General features: G+C 33.8%; 1 protein-coding gene and 1 long non-coding RNA gene across 3 annotated transcripts; both read left to right on the forward strand.

Annotated features, from left to right (window-relative positions):
* Positions 1-530: 530 nt before the first annotated feature.
* On the forward strand, positions 531-7,792 carry LOC103500648 (protein argonaute 5). The gene is made up of 22 exons (XM_008464026.3): positions 531-1,166; positions 1,821-2,035; positions 2,111-2,260; positions 2,341-2,474; positions 2,545-2,654; positions 2,789-2,892; positions 3,728-3,866; positions 3,977-4,093; positions 4,180-4,287; positions 4,374-4,445; positions 4,925-5,047; positions 5,152-5,314; positions 5,410-5,531; positions 5,728-5,865; positions 5,945-6,087; positions 6,238-6,300; positions 6,392-6,455; positions 6,564-6,687; positions 6,775-6,848; positions 6,940-7,034; positions 7,149-7,180; positions 7,281-7,792. The coding sequence occupies exons 1-22, from the start codon at positions 669-671 to the stop codon at positions 7,442-7,444; spliced, it is 2,952 nt and encodes a 983-aa protein (XP_008462248.2). The 5' UTR covers positions 531-668; the 3' UTR covers positions 7,445-7,792.
* A 1,154-nt stretch (positions 7,793-8,946) lies between these two features.
* On the forward strand, positions 8,947-14,759 carry LOC107992020 (uncharacterized). 2 transcript variants are annotated; one of them, XR_001764422.2, is made up of 4 exons: positions 8,947-9,116; positions 11,810-11,913; positions 13,336-13,410; positions 14,167-14,759. It is a non-coding gene; the product is annotated as an uncharacterized LOC107992020 (long non-coding RNA). The 2 variants fall into 2 exon arrangements; XR_001764419.2 differs by lacking the exon at positions 14,167-14,759 and having other exon boundaries at positions 13,336-13,850.
* Positions 14,760-15,691: the final 932 nt, after the last annotated feature.

Below are 15,691 nucleotides of genomic sequence, written 5' to 3' on the forward strand. Positions count from 1 at the left end.
TATAAGCTTAAGATAGTCCTTGCCCATCTAATTTTATATGATCAACACTATTTTAAGACTTTTTGTTAACTACAATTTTTATTATTTTACTTTCATAACTTTTTTTTTAATTATTTGTCACCATATTTATTATTTTATTTTTTTTTAACTAAACTAGTTTATATTTCAAATATATATTATAATAATTTAAACTAAAAAAATCTAGTGAATCAATAACCTATTTAATAAATTATGATTTTCTTATTTTATAAAAGAAATCTATAGATCTCAAATACAAAAAACACTATAATTTCTTAGTAAAATATTAATGGACATTACTTACATATAATTATATATATGGAGTAATCTCCTCATCAAGGAAAAGAGAAGAGCATTGAATTAAAATGGATTTCAAATATTAAAATCCTTTTTGTCTAATACTTCTTCTTAAGGGAAAGAAGGTCTCTATTTTGAATTATTTGGAAAAGAAAAAAAAAAAGAAAAAAAAAAGAAAAAAGAGAAAAAAAGAAAAAAAAGGTCACCATTTTTCCATTTTCTCTCCTCTCTCTCCAAAGTTGCGTTTTCTCTCTCTGTTTCTATATAAACACACACACCCACTGTCAACTCACTCGCTTTCATCAAACCTCTCAACTCTTCCGTTGTCTTCTTCATCGAAAATCTCAAGCAAAATGTCTCGCCGAGGCGGCGGCGGTCGTGGTTCGGGTGGTCGTGGTGGACAGCCCTCGCCGGCTGTATCTCGCGGCGGCGGTGGTGGTAGCGGCAGAGGTGGCGGTGGAAGAGGTGGACGAGGCGGTGGTGGGAGAGATGGAGGCAGGGTAGGTCATCCGGCTACTCAGCAGTTCCATTCTCCGTCTCCTCAGCCTACTCCGGTTGTTTCCGCGCCTCCTCAGCCTACTCCGGTTGCTTCCCCTCCTCCTCCCCAGACTTCAACGGGAACATCTTCTGCTTCCTCATCGGGAACTGCTGCGCTCTCACAGCCTGAGGTTTCCAAGATCGAAGCACAAGTGGAGAAGATGACATTGACGCCGCAGAATGTTCCGCCGTCTTCATCTAAAGATTTGACTGTGGCGAAGAGGCCGGGATATGGAACCGCTGGCCGGAAAGTTGTTGTTCGTGCCAATCATTTCCTGGTTCAAGTTGCTGACAAAGATCTCTACCATTACGATGTAAGCGGAATTTTCCTTTGTAGAACATTTTCTCTTCTATATGTGGTGCTGGATAGTGGATACTTCTATTGGTTAGTTTCTTTTAATCTTATGGATCATCTACTTCACTATTCCGGTTCGCTCTTAATTTTTCTTTGTTCTTTTGCTCTTAAAGGCTACATCCTTGGCGCGCTTTTGATGTGTTGTATGCATTTAACATACGGACGAAAATATTTTTCTGTACAATTTTTGGTATCTCATTTGATATTTTGAAATATCATTTTGAAATTGTTGATAACGGTAGGCACTGGTTTGGGAGTGTCCTTAGTAACTTAGTGTCCAGAGAATTTTGTATGTGTGATTTTATTTGTGATGTTAGAATTCTATGACACCTGATGTTACGAGTTTATAGAAATATATGCAGAATCTCGTGTAGTTGGAACGGTACTAGCATCAGACAGTGTAAAGAGGGTTCATGTTGCTATTCATTTTCCATTTTCGTCTAAATGAACTATTTAATTAGTTTTTATATAATCTGTTCTGTGAATGACATTTGTAATCCGCATTTGATCTTCTAGGTAAAATCTTAAACTCTTTGGTAGTCATTTATTGGTCTATGCTATGGGAGTATTCTTTGTATTTCAGTGAATGATAGAGCATTGAATGTGGTTTTAGGTTTCTATTACTCCTGAAGTTGCATCCAAAAGGGTCTGCCGAGATATAATAAACCAGCTTGCAAATACGTATAGAGAATCTCATTTAGGTGGAAGATATCTAGCATATGATGGAGGAAAAAGTGTTTATGTTGCTGGTCAACTTCCATTTTCGTCCAAAGAGTTCATGATAAAATTAGTCCGTAAAGATGGTGCTGGGTCTTCCCAACCAACAAGGTATATCCCTACCACTCATGTATCTGCCTATGTATGAACTATCAACGTTTAGTTTATCTGTAATTCATTCCACAGGAAAGAACGAGAGTTCAAAGTATCTATCAAATTTGCCTCCAAACCAGACCTCCATCATCTACAACAGTTTATACATGGACGTCAACGAGATGCACCACAGGAGACTATACAAGTTCTTGATGTTGTTTTGAGAACAAAACCATCTGTCGAGTTAGTTTATTTGAAACTCTTTAGTACTGTATATAGTATTGTAGTTCATGGGCGGAAATGATAACCATTTGTTATTCCAGATACACAGTTGTTGGAAGGTCATTTTTTGCGCTTGAATTGGGGGAGCCAGGTGATCTCGGTAATGGTGTTGAGTATTGGAGGGGATATTACCAAAGTCTACGACCTGTACAAATGGGTTTATCTTTAAATATAGGTACCACTTCGAATTATTCATTGACTCTTCATTGCTGCTCTTTTTAACATTCACGAGTTCTGTATTGCAGATGTGTCAGCTAGATCATTTTATGAACCAATATGTGTGACAGAATATGTTGTTAAACACTTCAACCTAAGGAATTTCTCAAGGCCAATGTCTGATCAGGATTGTCGCAAGGTTATTCAAACTATCATTAATATATGCACATGTGATGTTTATGGGTTTTGAAGTGCAGAATTTTTTTTTATCCTCAGAAATGTAGTATTTATGTTTTACGTATATATAACAACTGTTTTTTTGCTTAATATCAGATCCGAAAGGTACTTAGAGGTGTGAAGGTTGGACTTACCTGTAGGGAGCATGCCAGGACCTACAAAATTACTGGGATATCATCAGAGCCTGTTAACAGATTAATGTGAGTTCATTTTTCTGCTTCTCCAAATTCATTTGGAGCTAGCGTCAGAAATGCATTTGAAGTTTATTAGGGTGGAATTTATTTTAGATTAAGACCTTTTTTAAGTATATGCATTTTTGTAGACATGATCTGATATGACAAGCATGAAGTAGATATTACCTAAGACATATTGTTAGAAAAGAACTTGTCATTTGAACAAGGGAGGAACAGTAATTTATTTTTCTTGGGGTACTGCAGATTTGAATGTGGTCACTATATTTTTTGTATAGAAATATTGAAAGAATGAATGTTTATGCTTCAGGATGATTAATAAAATTTAGTATCTAATGCAGAACATTGTTTAATCTCTTCCTTTGCTATCACAAAGATTGTGGTTTGAACCATAATTGCTGTTGGTCAATTGTTTTTCAAAATTGTACCTAACCATTTAGTTTGTTTCTTTGAATCTTTTGTTGTGGTAGTTTCTTGAATTCTTTAGGGATTTTTTTTTTTGAATCAGAAGCAGTTTCAACTAGTCATATTGGTGTTTATTGTTCTTGTCTACGTTGTAATTGGCTTTGGTTCCAGCCTTGTTCCTCTTATCTTGCTCTCTACATGCCATGATTTTGTATTCAGAAGAATCTGAAATTAGCTTAGAAGGTTTTTTTTTTTTTTTTTTTTTTTTTTTTTTTTTTTAAAAATAATTTATTATTATTATTATTATCATTTATTTATTTATTTATTTTTATTTTTATTTTTAAATTATTAAAATTGAGTTTGATAGTGGCTAGCAAGGCATTAATGGCACTTTTGTTTTGACTTTTTAAATTTATTGCTATTCTTGGTTTATTTTTAGGTTTACTCTTGATGATCAGAAAACCCGAATCTCTGTTGCACAGTACTTTCGTGAAAAATATGGTGTGGCACTCAAATATCCATCTTTACCAGCTATACAAGCTGGTAGTGATGCAAAGCCTGTTTATTTGCCTATGGAGGTATGTATGTTTGATATGATTATTTGTGATTTGAAGTATCCTTGATTCAATGATTATTTGAAGATATTATTAATTAGGTTTTTCCTTACCAATTGCTATTGTTATTGTAGGTTTGTAAGATTGTTGCTGGGCAGAGATATACCAAAAAATTGAATGAACGCCAAGTAACTGAGATGCTAAGAGCGACTTGTCAGAGACCTACGAACAGGGCAGAAAGTATAGGGAAGGTAAAGTATGGTTTCTGTCTATTTGTTGTAAACTTTCTGCTTTTGCAGGTTTGATATGAACTTTTATGTATATATTCATTTGGCAGATGGTTGATAAGATCGATCATTCTAAAGATAAAATTGTCAACGATTTTGGCATTAATGTTGAATCTGGGTTATGTGATGTTGGTGCTCGTGTTTTGCCATCCCCAATGGTAATTCTAATAATCTTAACTGTTTAAAGACAATGAGTAGTTTATTTTTTCCATTTTTATTTGATTACAAGAATTAATATTTGCAGCTAAAATATCACGATACTGGCAAAGAATCAAGAGTTGATCCAAGGATGGGTCAATGGAATATGATTAACAAGGTAGGTGCCTAACAAATTTTATTTCACATCTAATTTTTCAGTTTTTGATCATGCAATCCATTCTGTAGTATTATTACTTGCAATTAGTTAAATTATAATTATAGTACACAAACTAAATTCGTTAACCTATTTGAACCACATTTTCTTATTGGGATATCAGTTCACTAATTAATGTATTATAGGTTAAGAATTTTGAAGAAACAAATGCAAACAACATTTGTTCCTATTAAAATGAAAATTTGATAACATTTCCATGTAAAAGCTAAACACAGTTAATACTCAACAATATTTTTCCCAACATCCATGAACTTATTATCTCAATCAAATATTCCCTTATTATTCAAGCCTTGTAGTTATGATATAATTTTACAACTTAGCTTGAGTTGAAGTATCTTATATGTTCCTTTATGAAGTGAAAACGTATTGTTTTGATCAATTTTTTTTAAACATGTTATTATTTTAATCTTGTGGTATATTAGAAAATGATCAATGGTGGTAGAGTTGATTATTGGGGCTGTGTGAACTTCTCTTCACGGTTGGATCCAGGTTTGCCATCTGAATTTTGTCATCAGTTGGTTAGCATGTGCAATAGCAAAGGAATGGTAAGAAAGAACTATTACTAAGTTGGTTTTTATTCCAAAAGTTAATATTCCTGTTTCATTCTTAATAATTTGTATAAATATGTTTTGGGATCTGTTGTTGTAAGGTTTTCAATCCTACACCGCTGTTTCCTGTACGTACTGCACATGCAAATCAAATTGATGGTGCACTTAGAGACATTCATAGCCATTCTTTAAAAAGTTTGGGACCCCAGGGCAAATCTCTTCAGTTGCTCATAATTATTTTACCTGATATTTCTGGTTCCTATGGTGAGCAACAGATGCCCTTTGTAAGAATTTTATTCTCACTAATACCATGTGGAGCTGTGATCGTTGGCACCATTAAATTGTGCTGGTCCTTGCAGGGAAGATCAAAAGGATATGTGAGACTGAGCTTGGAATAGTTTCACAATGCTGCCAACCTAGGCAAGCACAAAAGCTGAACAAGCAGTACTTTGAAAATGTGGCCCTTAAAATTAACGTTAAGGTCTGTGTGCTCTCCTTTAGAGTCAGCATCATCTTTGTAATTTCATTTGATTATTTATTTTAAATGAACTAAATATTTATAGTTCATTTTTTGGCCCTTAAATTTTACGTTAAGCTATGTGTGCTCTCTTTTGGAGTCAGCATCATCTTTGTAAATTTCATTTGATTATTTATTTTAAATGAACTTAATTTTATAGGTTGGGGGAAGAAACAATGTCCTAAATGATGCTATTCAGCGGAGAATTCCTCTTGTTTCAGATCGGCCTACAATAATCTTTGGAGCAGATGTAACACACCCACAACCTGGAGAGGACTCCAGTCCTTCAATAGCAGCTGTAAGTCCTGTGTGCTTTGTTTTCTTTTTTATCCTTTTATTCATCTCTGTTTTGTGAAGACATACATGGTTAATTGCAGGTTGTTGCCTCAATGGACTGGCCCGAGGTAACGAAGTATAGAGGAATCGTTTCAGCTCAGGGTCACCGTGATGAAATTATACAAGATTTGTACAGAGAGGATAAAGATCCTCAGAAAGGGTTGGTGCGTGCAGGAATGATCAGGTAAGCAGCTGTATAATTTCATCACGTAAGCAGCTGTACAAGGTTATCTAGCCTTGAAATTGCTGAAAATGTTTTTTTTTATTCGTTCTGGTTTTTTACCTTTTCTTTTTTTAATTTAATTATTTAAATTATTAATCTTTTGGTCTCCAGGGAGCTTTTCATTGCTTTTAGAAGGTCAACAAATATGAAACCGCACAGAATAATTTTTTACAGGTTTGTTTACTTTTGTATTTTGGAGAATAATATGAATATGGGGTTTGGATTTAAATCCATTTGTTTGCTGATTTTGGGTTTCCATTGACAGAGATGGTGTAAGTGAAGGACAGTTCTCACAAGTTTTATTTTATGAGGTGGATGCAATCAGGAAGGTACATTAGCATTGGTTAATGTTGATATTATTATATTAGTTATATATGTGAGTATCAATGGGCAAAATCTTATTTCAATGTGCCCTACTGATCTTTCTAATTGATTAGGCGTGTGCCTCTCTTGAAGAGGGTTACCAGCCTCCGATTACCTTTGTTGTGGTGCAAAAGAGACATCATACCCGTCTTTTCCCCACCAATGCGGACACTGATCGGAGTGGAAACATCCTTCCAGGTTATCAATCTTATTATCTAACTTGTGGATCATGAAAGATCAATCTTCATGTGAAATTTAAATTATGCTGTTTGTATTTGATGGTAGGTACTGTTGTCGACACCAGTATTTGCCATCCAACGGAATTTGATTTCTATTTAAACAGCCATGCCGGCATTCAGGTTGAAAACCTTTCACCATTTTTACACATGTACTCAACATCTTCTTTCTGTGTTAGTTGGAATCTGAATTTAATCTGTGTTCTTTGTATAGGGGACGAGTAGGCCAACACATTATCACGTTTTGTATGATGAAAACAAATTCACTGCCGATGCAATGCAGATGCTTACTAATAATCTTTGCTACACGTGAGTGCTGAAATTGTTCTCGTTCTCTTATTGCTTGTTTCTTTTTTCCAATATTTTTTTTGTTTTTGTTTTGCAATGCTTAAAATATATTGTTGCTGTTTTGTTGTTTTAAAGGTATGCAAGGTGCACTCGGTCGGTTTCCATTGGTACGATCTAATAAAGATAACAACAACAATTCCCCAGTTCTCAATTCAGTTATAAAGTTCTATTTATGTAATGCTCGCATACATTATGTTTGTTTTGCAGTTCCACCAGCATATTATGCCCATCTTGCAGCCTTTCGTGCCCGCTATTACATAGAGGGTGATTCATCCGACAGCGGTTCCACAAGTTCAGGTGGTGGGAATGTAGAGATTCAACGGCTGCCAAGCATAAAAGAAAATGTGAAGGATGTGATGTTTTACTGTTGAGCGTGTGAGAGGATGTGGTTGGTGTGTTATGAGTTTTGGTTTTGGAAGCTCTCCTTCTTTAGGGTCCGTCTCTTATTTTGGTACATATTAGCTTTATTGGTGCTTTCTTGATGGAAAATTGGAGCACCAGGTACAAAACTATTTTTAAAAATTGCTACTACACTTGTGTTCTACTCTGTTTTTTTTTTTGGGAAGGGGGGAGTGCATACACTCACCATGGGTTTTTTGGGTTTTTGCATGTACATATGCATGTAAATAACCAGTAGTTTATACCTTACCTTAACAGGTCATTTTGTGGGAATATCATGCAAAATTTTAGATTAATACTAATAAGGAAATTTATGTCTATTGGTTCAGTCCTTTTATCTTCTTTTCTTAGATGTTTCTGAAGTTCATAGATTCAGAGTAGTACACTCTTACACTTTGCAGAAAAATTCATAGCTGTCTTTTGTTTTTGAAATCTACAGCTTTAGGTTAGAACATGATTGGAGTAATTGCTGTGGAATTTAGGTTTTTGTGTTGGTGTAGCCAATTTGATTGATTCTTTTATATCCCTCACCGGTGAAAATCGTTTTCGACTTTTTTTTGTTTGGTATTTACTATTACTATTTATTATTTAGTTGCATTTATATGGTCTATGATTCCCCAAACCTAACCTGATTCTCTCTATAAATGAAATTCAATATTAATGGTTGTTGGACTAGAGATCAAGTAACTGTGAACTATTTTTCTCCACGACTAGCATTATTTTCAAATATTTAACTTGTCTTCTTTAACTTTTTGTCAGAACAATGAATTGATTAATAATCAAAATTGATGTATCAAGCCATAATTAAAATTGGTGTTGGTAGATCACACATTGATATTTGGATCGTACGTATCTTTTATCTTTAGACTTTATTTGTTGGTATGGATATATTTCCTTATGCTTATGGAACACGAGTATACGAATGGAAAGTTTGTAAACATAGGGTCTTAAGATATTTTGAAATTTTATGTTCAAAACTTCTTCAACACATTTAACCACTCTTAAATTAAATCATTTTTCAAAATGATTCTAGAAATCAATTTGGATATCAACTATAAAGACCTACCCACGAAGAACTAGAACGAAGAGAAATTAAGATCATGGGCTTTTGGATCGGAGGTGGAGATCCATGTAAAAGTCTATCAAAGAACTTTTAAGCTAAAACATAGATCTTCGTGAAGATCTGGAACCCATGGAGGTTCATACACATATAGAACTTTTAGGTTGGAGAGGAGCAGTACTTGGAGAACTTTAGTAAATTAACGGCCTTAAGAAAAAAGTTTGGGTTGCAGATGATTGAATTGAAATTGAAGATCGAAATAAAAAAAATATATCAGATTTGTTTGTCCATGTGATTTGCTATTGAAAAAGTAGGAAAATTAAAATAGGTCAATTTTGGAGGGGTTGGTGACTCTTAGGATTAGGGTCGGAAAAAAAAGAGTAGAGTTTTAAGACAAAGTTATAGTGAAAAGTCAATTTTGCCCTTGATGAGATATCCCTTCTCCTTAATCTAAAACACAATGTAAAAAAAAAAAAAAAAAACCATTTGGCTCTTGCTCTCCTGCCCGTGAATCCCTTCTCCTTCAACACAACGGTGAACGTTTGAATAATCCTCTCCTCCAGTGAACGTCTGCAACAACAACGGTGAGGCAATTTTCCATTTTATGCATTTTATTTAATTCATATCCACTTTACGCAATTTTCCACTTTTTTCTTGTTGTTTTCCTCATCTCGGTGACCTCCATCTCAAACCCATTTTTCCTTTCCCCCTTTTTCAAGATATTGCTCATTCCGACATCCGATGACCTCCATTTCAAACTTCTACATACATAAACCCACCATTTTCACCTACCCCAATTTCTTTTCCTGTAGATTCTTCTTTTAATCACTTTCCTCCATTTTCTTTAATTTACTCACATTTCTCTTTTACTTGAATCATAAGTTATGCCTTCTACAAATTTTGTGCCTTTTTAATCAATAGATTTATATCTTTGATTCCGCTAATGGTGGTTTACTACTATGAATTTCCTTTTGTAATGGGGCATTGGATTTATTTTGCTTTCTCAATCATCATGACAAGTACATAAGAGTATCAAATGGGTTTTGTTTGGAAATAACATAATCTAGTTGAATTCCAAATGACTGTTCATTAACTTGATTTTTGCAACATATTTTAACGGCTTGGGAAGGAAATTACAATCTTTCATGGATTTTTATTGTTTTGTAACTTTTGTTTTCAATGATTGTCTAATTGTAAGGAAATTGCATCATATTTTAAGGACTTGTGTATTATCTCGCAAATTCCAAACTTTTACTATGTGTTCCAAAATCAATTATGTACCTCTCTTAAGTCTTTTAGATTGCTTTTACGCATGTTTAGGAAGCCTTTTCGGTAGTTATCTTTTATCTCGTACACATCTCGTACATTCCAAATTGCCACTATACGTTCCAAAATCAAATTTCTACCTCTCTTAATTCCTTTAGAGTGCTTTTACGCGTGTTTAGGAAGTCTTTTAGATACTTATGTTTTATCTCGCACATTTCAAATTCACTATGCGTTTCAAAATCTAATTTTTACCTCTGTTATGTCCTTTGGAGTGCTTTTACGCATGTTTAGGAAGCCTTTTAGATACTTATGTTTTATCTCACACACATCTCACATACATCTTGCATATTCCAATCTTTCACTATGCATTTTGAAATTAAATTTCTACCTCTATAAAGTCTTTTGTTTGAGTGCTTTTATGTTTGTTTAGAAAGTCTTGAATCCAATAAATTAAGGTCTCGAGGCTATCTTGTGTAGACTTGAACTTTTTATAGAGATATAAATGTGGATCAAGTTCGAGTATATAACACAAATGATTTATAGTGTATGAACAAGGCTGGGGGCCTTATTTTGAGAACACTATGGATTCAACCCGCTTTGTAGTTAGTGCAAATGATGTGATCCTGAATCGTTCATGTAAAGACATGGAAGTGGGGGCTCCTATGTAAAGAATTAACTTAAAGACTGAAAACATGAAATAGTCACTTTAAAGTTATAACACCGTTAACCATATAAAACTGACTATTTCGATATTTGATGACCTAAGTAACTTAATCTTAATCCTGAGCTAACTATGGATTTTTGTTCACACGGAATTATCTTTAGATCTGTATAGATGAAGACAACTCAACAATGTTGGCCCAATAAGCCTTTCATTTTAAAGGTAAGATCGGGTGGATGACTAGGGACATAGGGTGCAAGGCGAAATTCACTCATACCTGCTTTAAGGTTAATAGATATGTTTTTTTCTTAAGAAATGAATATACAAGTCTCGAACAAGGGGCTCTACCCTCTCATTGGCTCGAGAGGAATTCGGTTTGTACGTTGGACCTAAAACTAATTGCCAATAGTGGATTAGTGGGACTTAAAGAATAAGATGTAATCTCGGGGGTAAAATGATATTTTGACCCAATCGAGATTACGAACAACTTGTGAATGATTAACTTATTGATCATGGTTATATCAGATTGACACAAATATATCTTTAGTGAAATGATCCGTTAGTTAACGAATGTTAATTAGCTCGGTCTAAAAGGATTTAACCATTTAATCTCGGATCGTTGGAGCCCATGATCTATAGGTCCATTACATTCCTCTGGTAGCTCATATAGAATTAACATAGAACAATACGATGAAATAATTTAAATTGTTCAAATTAGGTAAAGAGAGAGAAACCGATGAATATATGTTTAAATGTGATTTAAATATTAAAAATATGAATACGAAATTATATTCGAAAGCTTAGAATCGATGAAAATGGTCAAAGTTGTAAAAAGTCAAAATGTGGACTTTTGACTTTGAAAAGTCAAACTTTGATCGACTTTATATTCAAATATGATTTGAATTTTGGAAAAATGAATGCGGATTCATGCTCGAGAGGTCGGGATTCGTTACGGATAAAATGGTAAAAAGTCAAAATGTTGACATTTAACTTTGACTTGAATGGTCAAATGACCATATTGCCCTTGGACTAAAGTTAGTGGGAAAACCCAACATTTTTTTTGGAAAATTCCACTAACAAAGTGGGAGTGGGATAAGTGGTTACATAAGATGTAAACACATAGCTCATTAAGATTGAGTGGAGAATGGGGTGTTGATCTTTGGTGAAGTTTTTTTCATGCATTTTGCATGTAATGATTTTATAAAATTTGTTTGATAATTCATTTTAAAAAACTTTTGATAATTTTAGAAATTATTTTTTTTTCCCAAAATTTTTTCTCACATCTCTCTCTTAACCAAAAGTTGGTTTCTTCCTCTAAATCCATCTCTCTCAAATTCCTCCACCTTACAGGTCCCACAACCCGATTCTAAGTATGGAGAATAGCGGGTCAACACTAGTGGTGGTCTTGGATCGAGTTCGTGAGGAGATCATCGAGGAATTGGGAAGCTACGAGGGTAAGTTTTCTTTTAACCCTAATTTCATTTAATTAGGATAGTTTTGGCATGTTAATCTCTAAAATGTTTAGATGCATCTAGAGTAATTTTTTATCCAAATTTTCGTCGCCCATGTCTCGCATTCTATCATTTTTATGCATGTTTAGTAAGCCTTTTAGGTACTTATGTTTTATCTCTCATACATCTCGCATATTCCAAACTTTCACTATGGGTTTCGAAATCAAATTTCTGCCTGTCTTAAGTCCTTTAAAGTAGGGGTGTAAACAGGTTGGGTTGAGAGACATTCTCAACCCAACCCATATTTTCGGGTTGGTTGGGTTGCCGATCCGAATAACCCGAATTAAGTTTTCAACCCAATCCAACCCAACCCTACCCGTAAAATATGGGTTGGGTTGTATTATTTTTATTTTCTTTTTTCGTTTCTAAATTTTAATGTTTGTAAATGGAAATCATCAATCGTAAATCGAATATGTTTTGCATCAAGTTAAGCAAAAAAAAAAAAAAAAAAAAAAAAAACTCTCGGAACTTAAGATTGTTTAACTTCTATTAAATAAATAAATAATAATAAAATATAATATATATTTATTTATTAATATTTATATTTATTATATTAAATCGGGTTGGGTTGGGTTGACCCAAAATTTTCAACCCTCAAACCCGCAACCCAACCCAACTTGAAAAAAAATCAAAAGTTTCAACTCAACTCAATCCACATTTTAAATTAACCCAACCCAATCCATATTATATGGGTGGGTAGTCCTGGTTGTCGGGTTGCTTAGGCTATTCTTACACCCCTACTTTAAAATATATTTATGCATGCTTAGAAAGCCTTTTAGGTAATTATGTATCATCTCGCGCACATCTCGCACATTCCAAACTTCTACTATGCGTTTCAAAATCAAATTTCTACCCGTTTTAGGTCCTTTAGATTGTTTTTGTGCATGTTTAGTAAGACTTTTAGGTACTTATATTTTATCTCGTACACATCTTACACATTCTAAACATTCACTATGCATTTCAAAATCAAATTTATACCCCTCTTAAGTCCTTTGGAATGTTTTTATGCATGTTTAGTTAGGCTTTTAGGTACTTATGTTTTATATCACATACATCTCGCACATTCCAAACTTTCACTATGCTTTCAAAATCAAATTTCTATCTCTCTTAAGTCCTTTAGAGGGCTTTTATGCACGTTTAGTAAGCCTTTTAGATACTTATGTTTTATCTCGCACACATCTCACACATTTCAAACTTTAATTGCACAATCCAATATGACTTAAGGTGATTTAAAGTGCTTTCCCACATGGCGGAGAGACCTTTGTATGTTTTTCATTTGTTTCTTCTTGTTTTCTATATTGGTCATATTTGTTCCTATTAGTGCAACCTCTCTAATTAAACCATGTCTATTCCTTTTATTTTCAGGCTTCTGTTCTGACATCGTCATTGACTAACACACCCATGTACAAGATTAAGCTGTCCCATCATTTCCAGGCTCTAGTAAGTTGTTTGTCTCATTTGAAAAATACACATGTAATTTTAAGGCCAAACTCAAACTCGATTAGTTAGCCTTATTTAGGAAAACAAGGTTCGACAACTTTTTGGATATAAATATCATCTTCAATGAACCACTCATCCATTACTTATTGGTAAGGAAGGTAGAAGATGAAACGAAAGATCGTATAAGTTTCTTGTTAGGGGGTGGTTTCTGTACTTTTGGAATGAGGGAGTTTAACATTGTAATCGATCTATGAGGTCCCAAAAAGGAGTCTATTTAGTCTGCTAGGAATAATATATTTTTTGAGGGTGTCAACGATGATATAGTCAAATTAGCTTTTGGTGTACTTTATAGAGCTATCCTTATTAGGAAAAGATAGGAGAACCAAAGTACACTGAATTTTTTTTTTTAAAATGGCTGATGATTGGGACACATTTGATAATTATGTGTTATTGAGGTTGGTTGGCTTATTTTATTAAAGGCAAAATTGGAGCTTAATTTCCTATATGGTTAATATCTATTAATAAATAAATGGGTAATATTTATTAATAAAGATATTTAGTTAGCTTTAGAGATTTGATTGTTATGTTTATTAATAAATATATGGAAAATATTTATTAATAAAGATATTATGTTGGTTGAGGTCGTTTCTATATATTCTCAAGTTGGTTATTAATAAATATTAACCATATTTATTAATAAATTGATGGAGTTGGCTGTTGTTTTTCTAATGACGTTTTTTACCTAAAAAATATTAGCTTGTGGCCGTGTGGTATTGTTATGGTTGAAGATATAAGTATCACAAATGTGCAACAAAGTTACGGTTGAGAGAAGAAGGGTTTTCTCGAAAAAGCATTGGCGGTGATATGTTCAGATTTGTGGAAGTTTCAGTGTGTCCCTTCTTTTACCTATGAGTTACGATACTGTACACCAAAGATAAGAGATAAATCAACACTTCAAGAAGGCTTGATGATCTGATTGCTCATGAATATTGATTTAGGGGGAGTGCTCATATTACATATTATGACAGTTGTTCTTATACAATAAATAATACTGATAGTTGAGTTAGTTCATGGACAACACGTTGATCTATGTAGAGTGCTATACCCTAGGTCAACAATGTAATCATTAATTATTACATGAGCCATATAATCTCTTATCATGGGTCTATGACCCCCTAGATGTAGATGTTGTGTCATCGAACTGGGTTACCAAAGTTTGATGTGTTCACTATGCTTTTATGTGTTTCCATAGTTATACTCTGTGTTATTATAACTTACGATACAACAAACAATATATCTATCACTAAGTGTATATTTTCTCATTATGATTTAGTGACTAATCTTGTATACTCGACTTCTCGGTTATTGCAACTAGATTGGTAGCGTTAATATGTTGTGGGCTATTTCTTTACATCGACCACACTTATGCAATTTGAGAGCAACACAGATATTTAGAATCCTTTTTTTCTTTGGTCGACCAACGTTTTTCACTACTTTCGGAGGTAAGACATTCATATTGCACATAGTCTTCACTTTTCTTCCAATCCGATTGATTCCTAACTGGGTAGATGACCTCTGAATTTGCTGTTAATAACTATTCATTAGTGTAATAATTAGCAGATAAACTATAAATATTTATATTGCAATCCTGTGCTGCAGCAATGGCATGTGAGCATGGTAGTTGCGCAACTTGAAACTCCTTACAAATGCACTCTTGAGTATAAAGATTTACAACCTCCTTCTTATCTAATTCTCTGACATGGAATTGGTAAAAGTCAATTGGTTGACCTTCATTATTAAAGCTTGTTCTTTTTTCTTTTGTAGAACTAATTCTACCCATTTGTCAGTATAGATGTCACTTTAATACCTTCTTCTTGACTCTCCCAAAACCAATGCTATAGCAAAGCTCTCACATGTTCAAGGAATGAAGCAATAGGCAAATCTCTAGGTTCTTTCAATACACAATTTATGGTATCTACTATATTTGTTGCCATCATGTTATAACGTCTTCTTGGACAGTGAACACGAGATCATTGTGCTATTCCAATGTCGTTTAAATATTTCCTCGAACCATTAGGAAATGCAAGAATACTTCTCCACTTTTCTAGAAACATTGATTCATGATATGTTCTTGATGCATTGTAAAACAAAGTAGCTACTTGTTATTCTTATACTTATATTTCAAATTTTGAGTCAAATGTTGGACACAAAGGCAGTGGAATGCAGAGGAACAAATCGATGAAATACCCTTGGAGAAGCATGTTTTCCGATCTATCAAAAA

This window comes from Cucumis melo, chromosome 12 (genome assembly GCF_025177605.1).
Source record: "Cucumis melo cultivar AY chromosome 12, USDA_Cmelo_AY_1.0, whole genome shotgun sequence".
NCBI classification, from domain to species: Eukaryota; Viridiplantae; Streptophyta; class Magnoliopsida; order Cucurbitales; family Cucurbitaceae; genus Cucumis; species Cucumis melo.

Bases quoted from the DNA above. Each gene is read 5' to 3' on its own strand.
- LOC103500648 (XM_008464026.3), top strand. From the start codon at position 669: ATGTCTCGCCGAGGCGGCGGCGGTCGTGGTTCGGGTGGTCGTGGTGGA. The intron at 6,301-6,391 runs GTTTGTTTACTT...TTCCATTGACAG, and splicing joins CACAGAATAATTTTTTACAG to AGATGGTGTAAGTGAAGGAC. The intron at 6,688-6,774 runs GTTATCAATCTT...ATTTGATGGTAG, and splicing joins GAGTGGAAACATCCTTCCAG to GTACTGTTGTCGACACCAGT.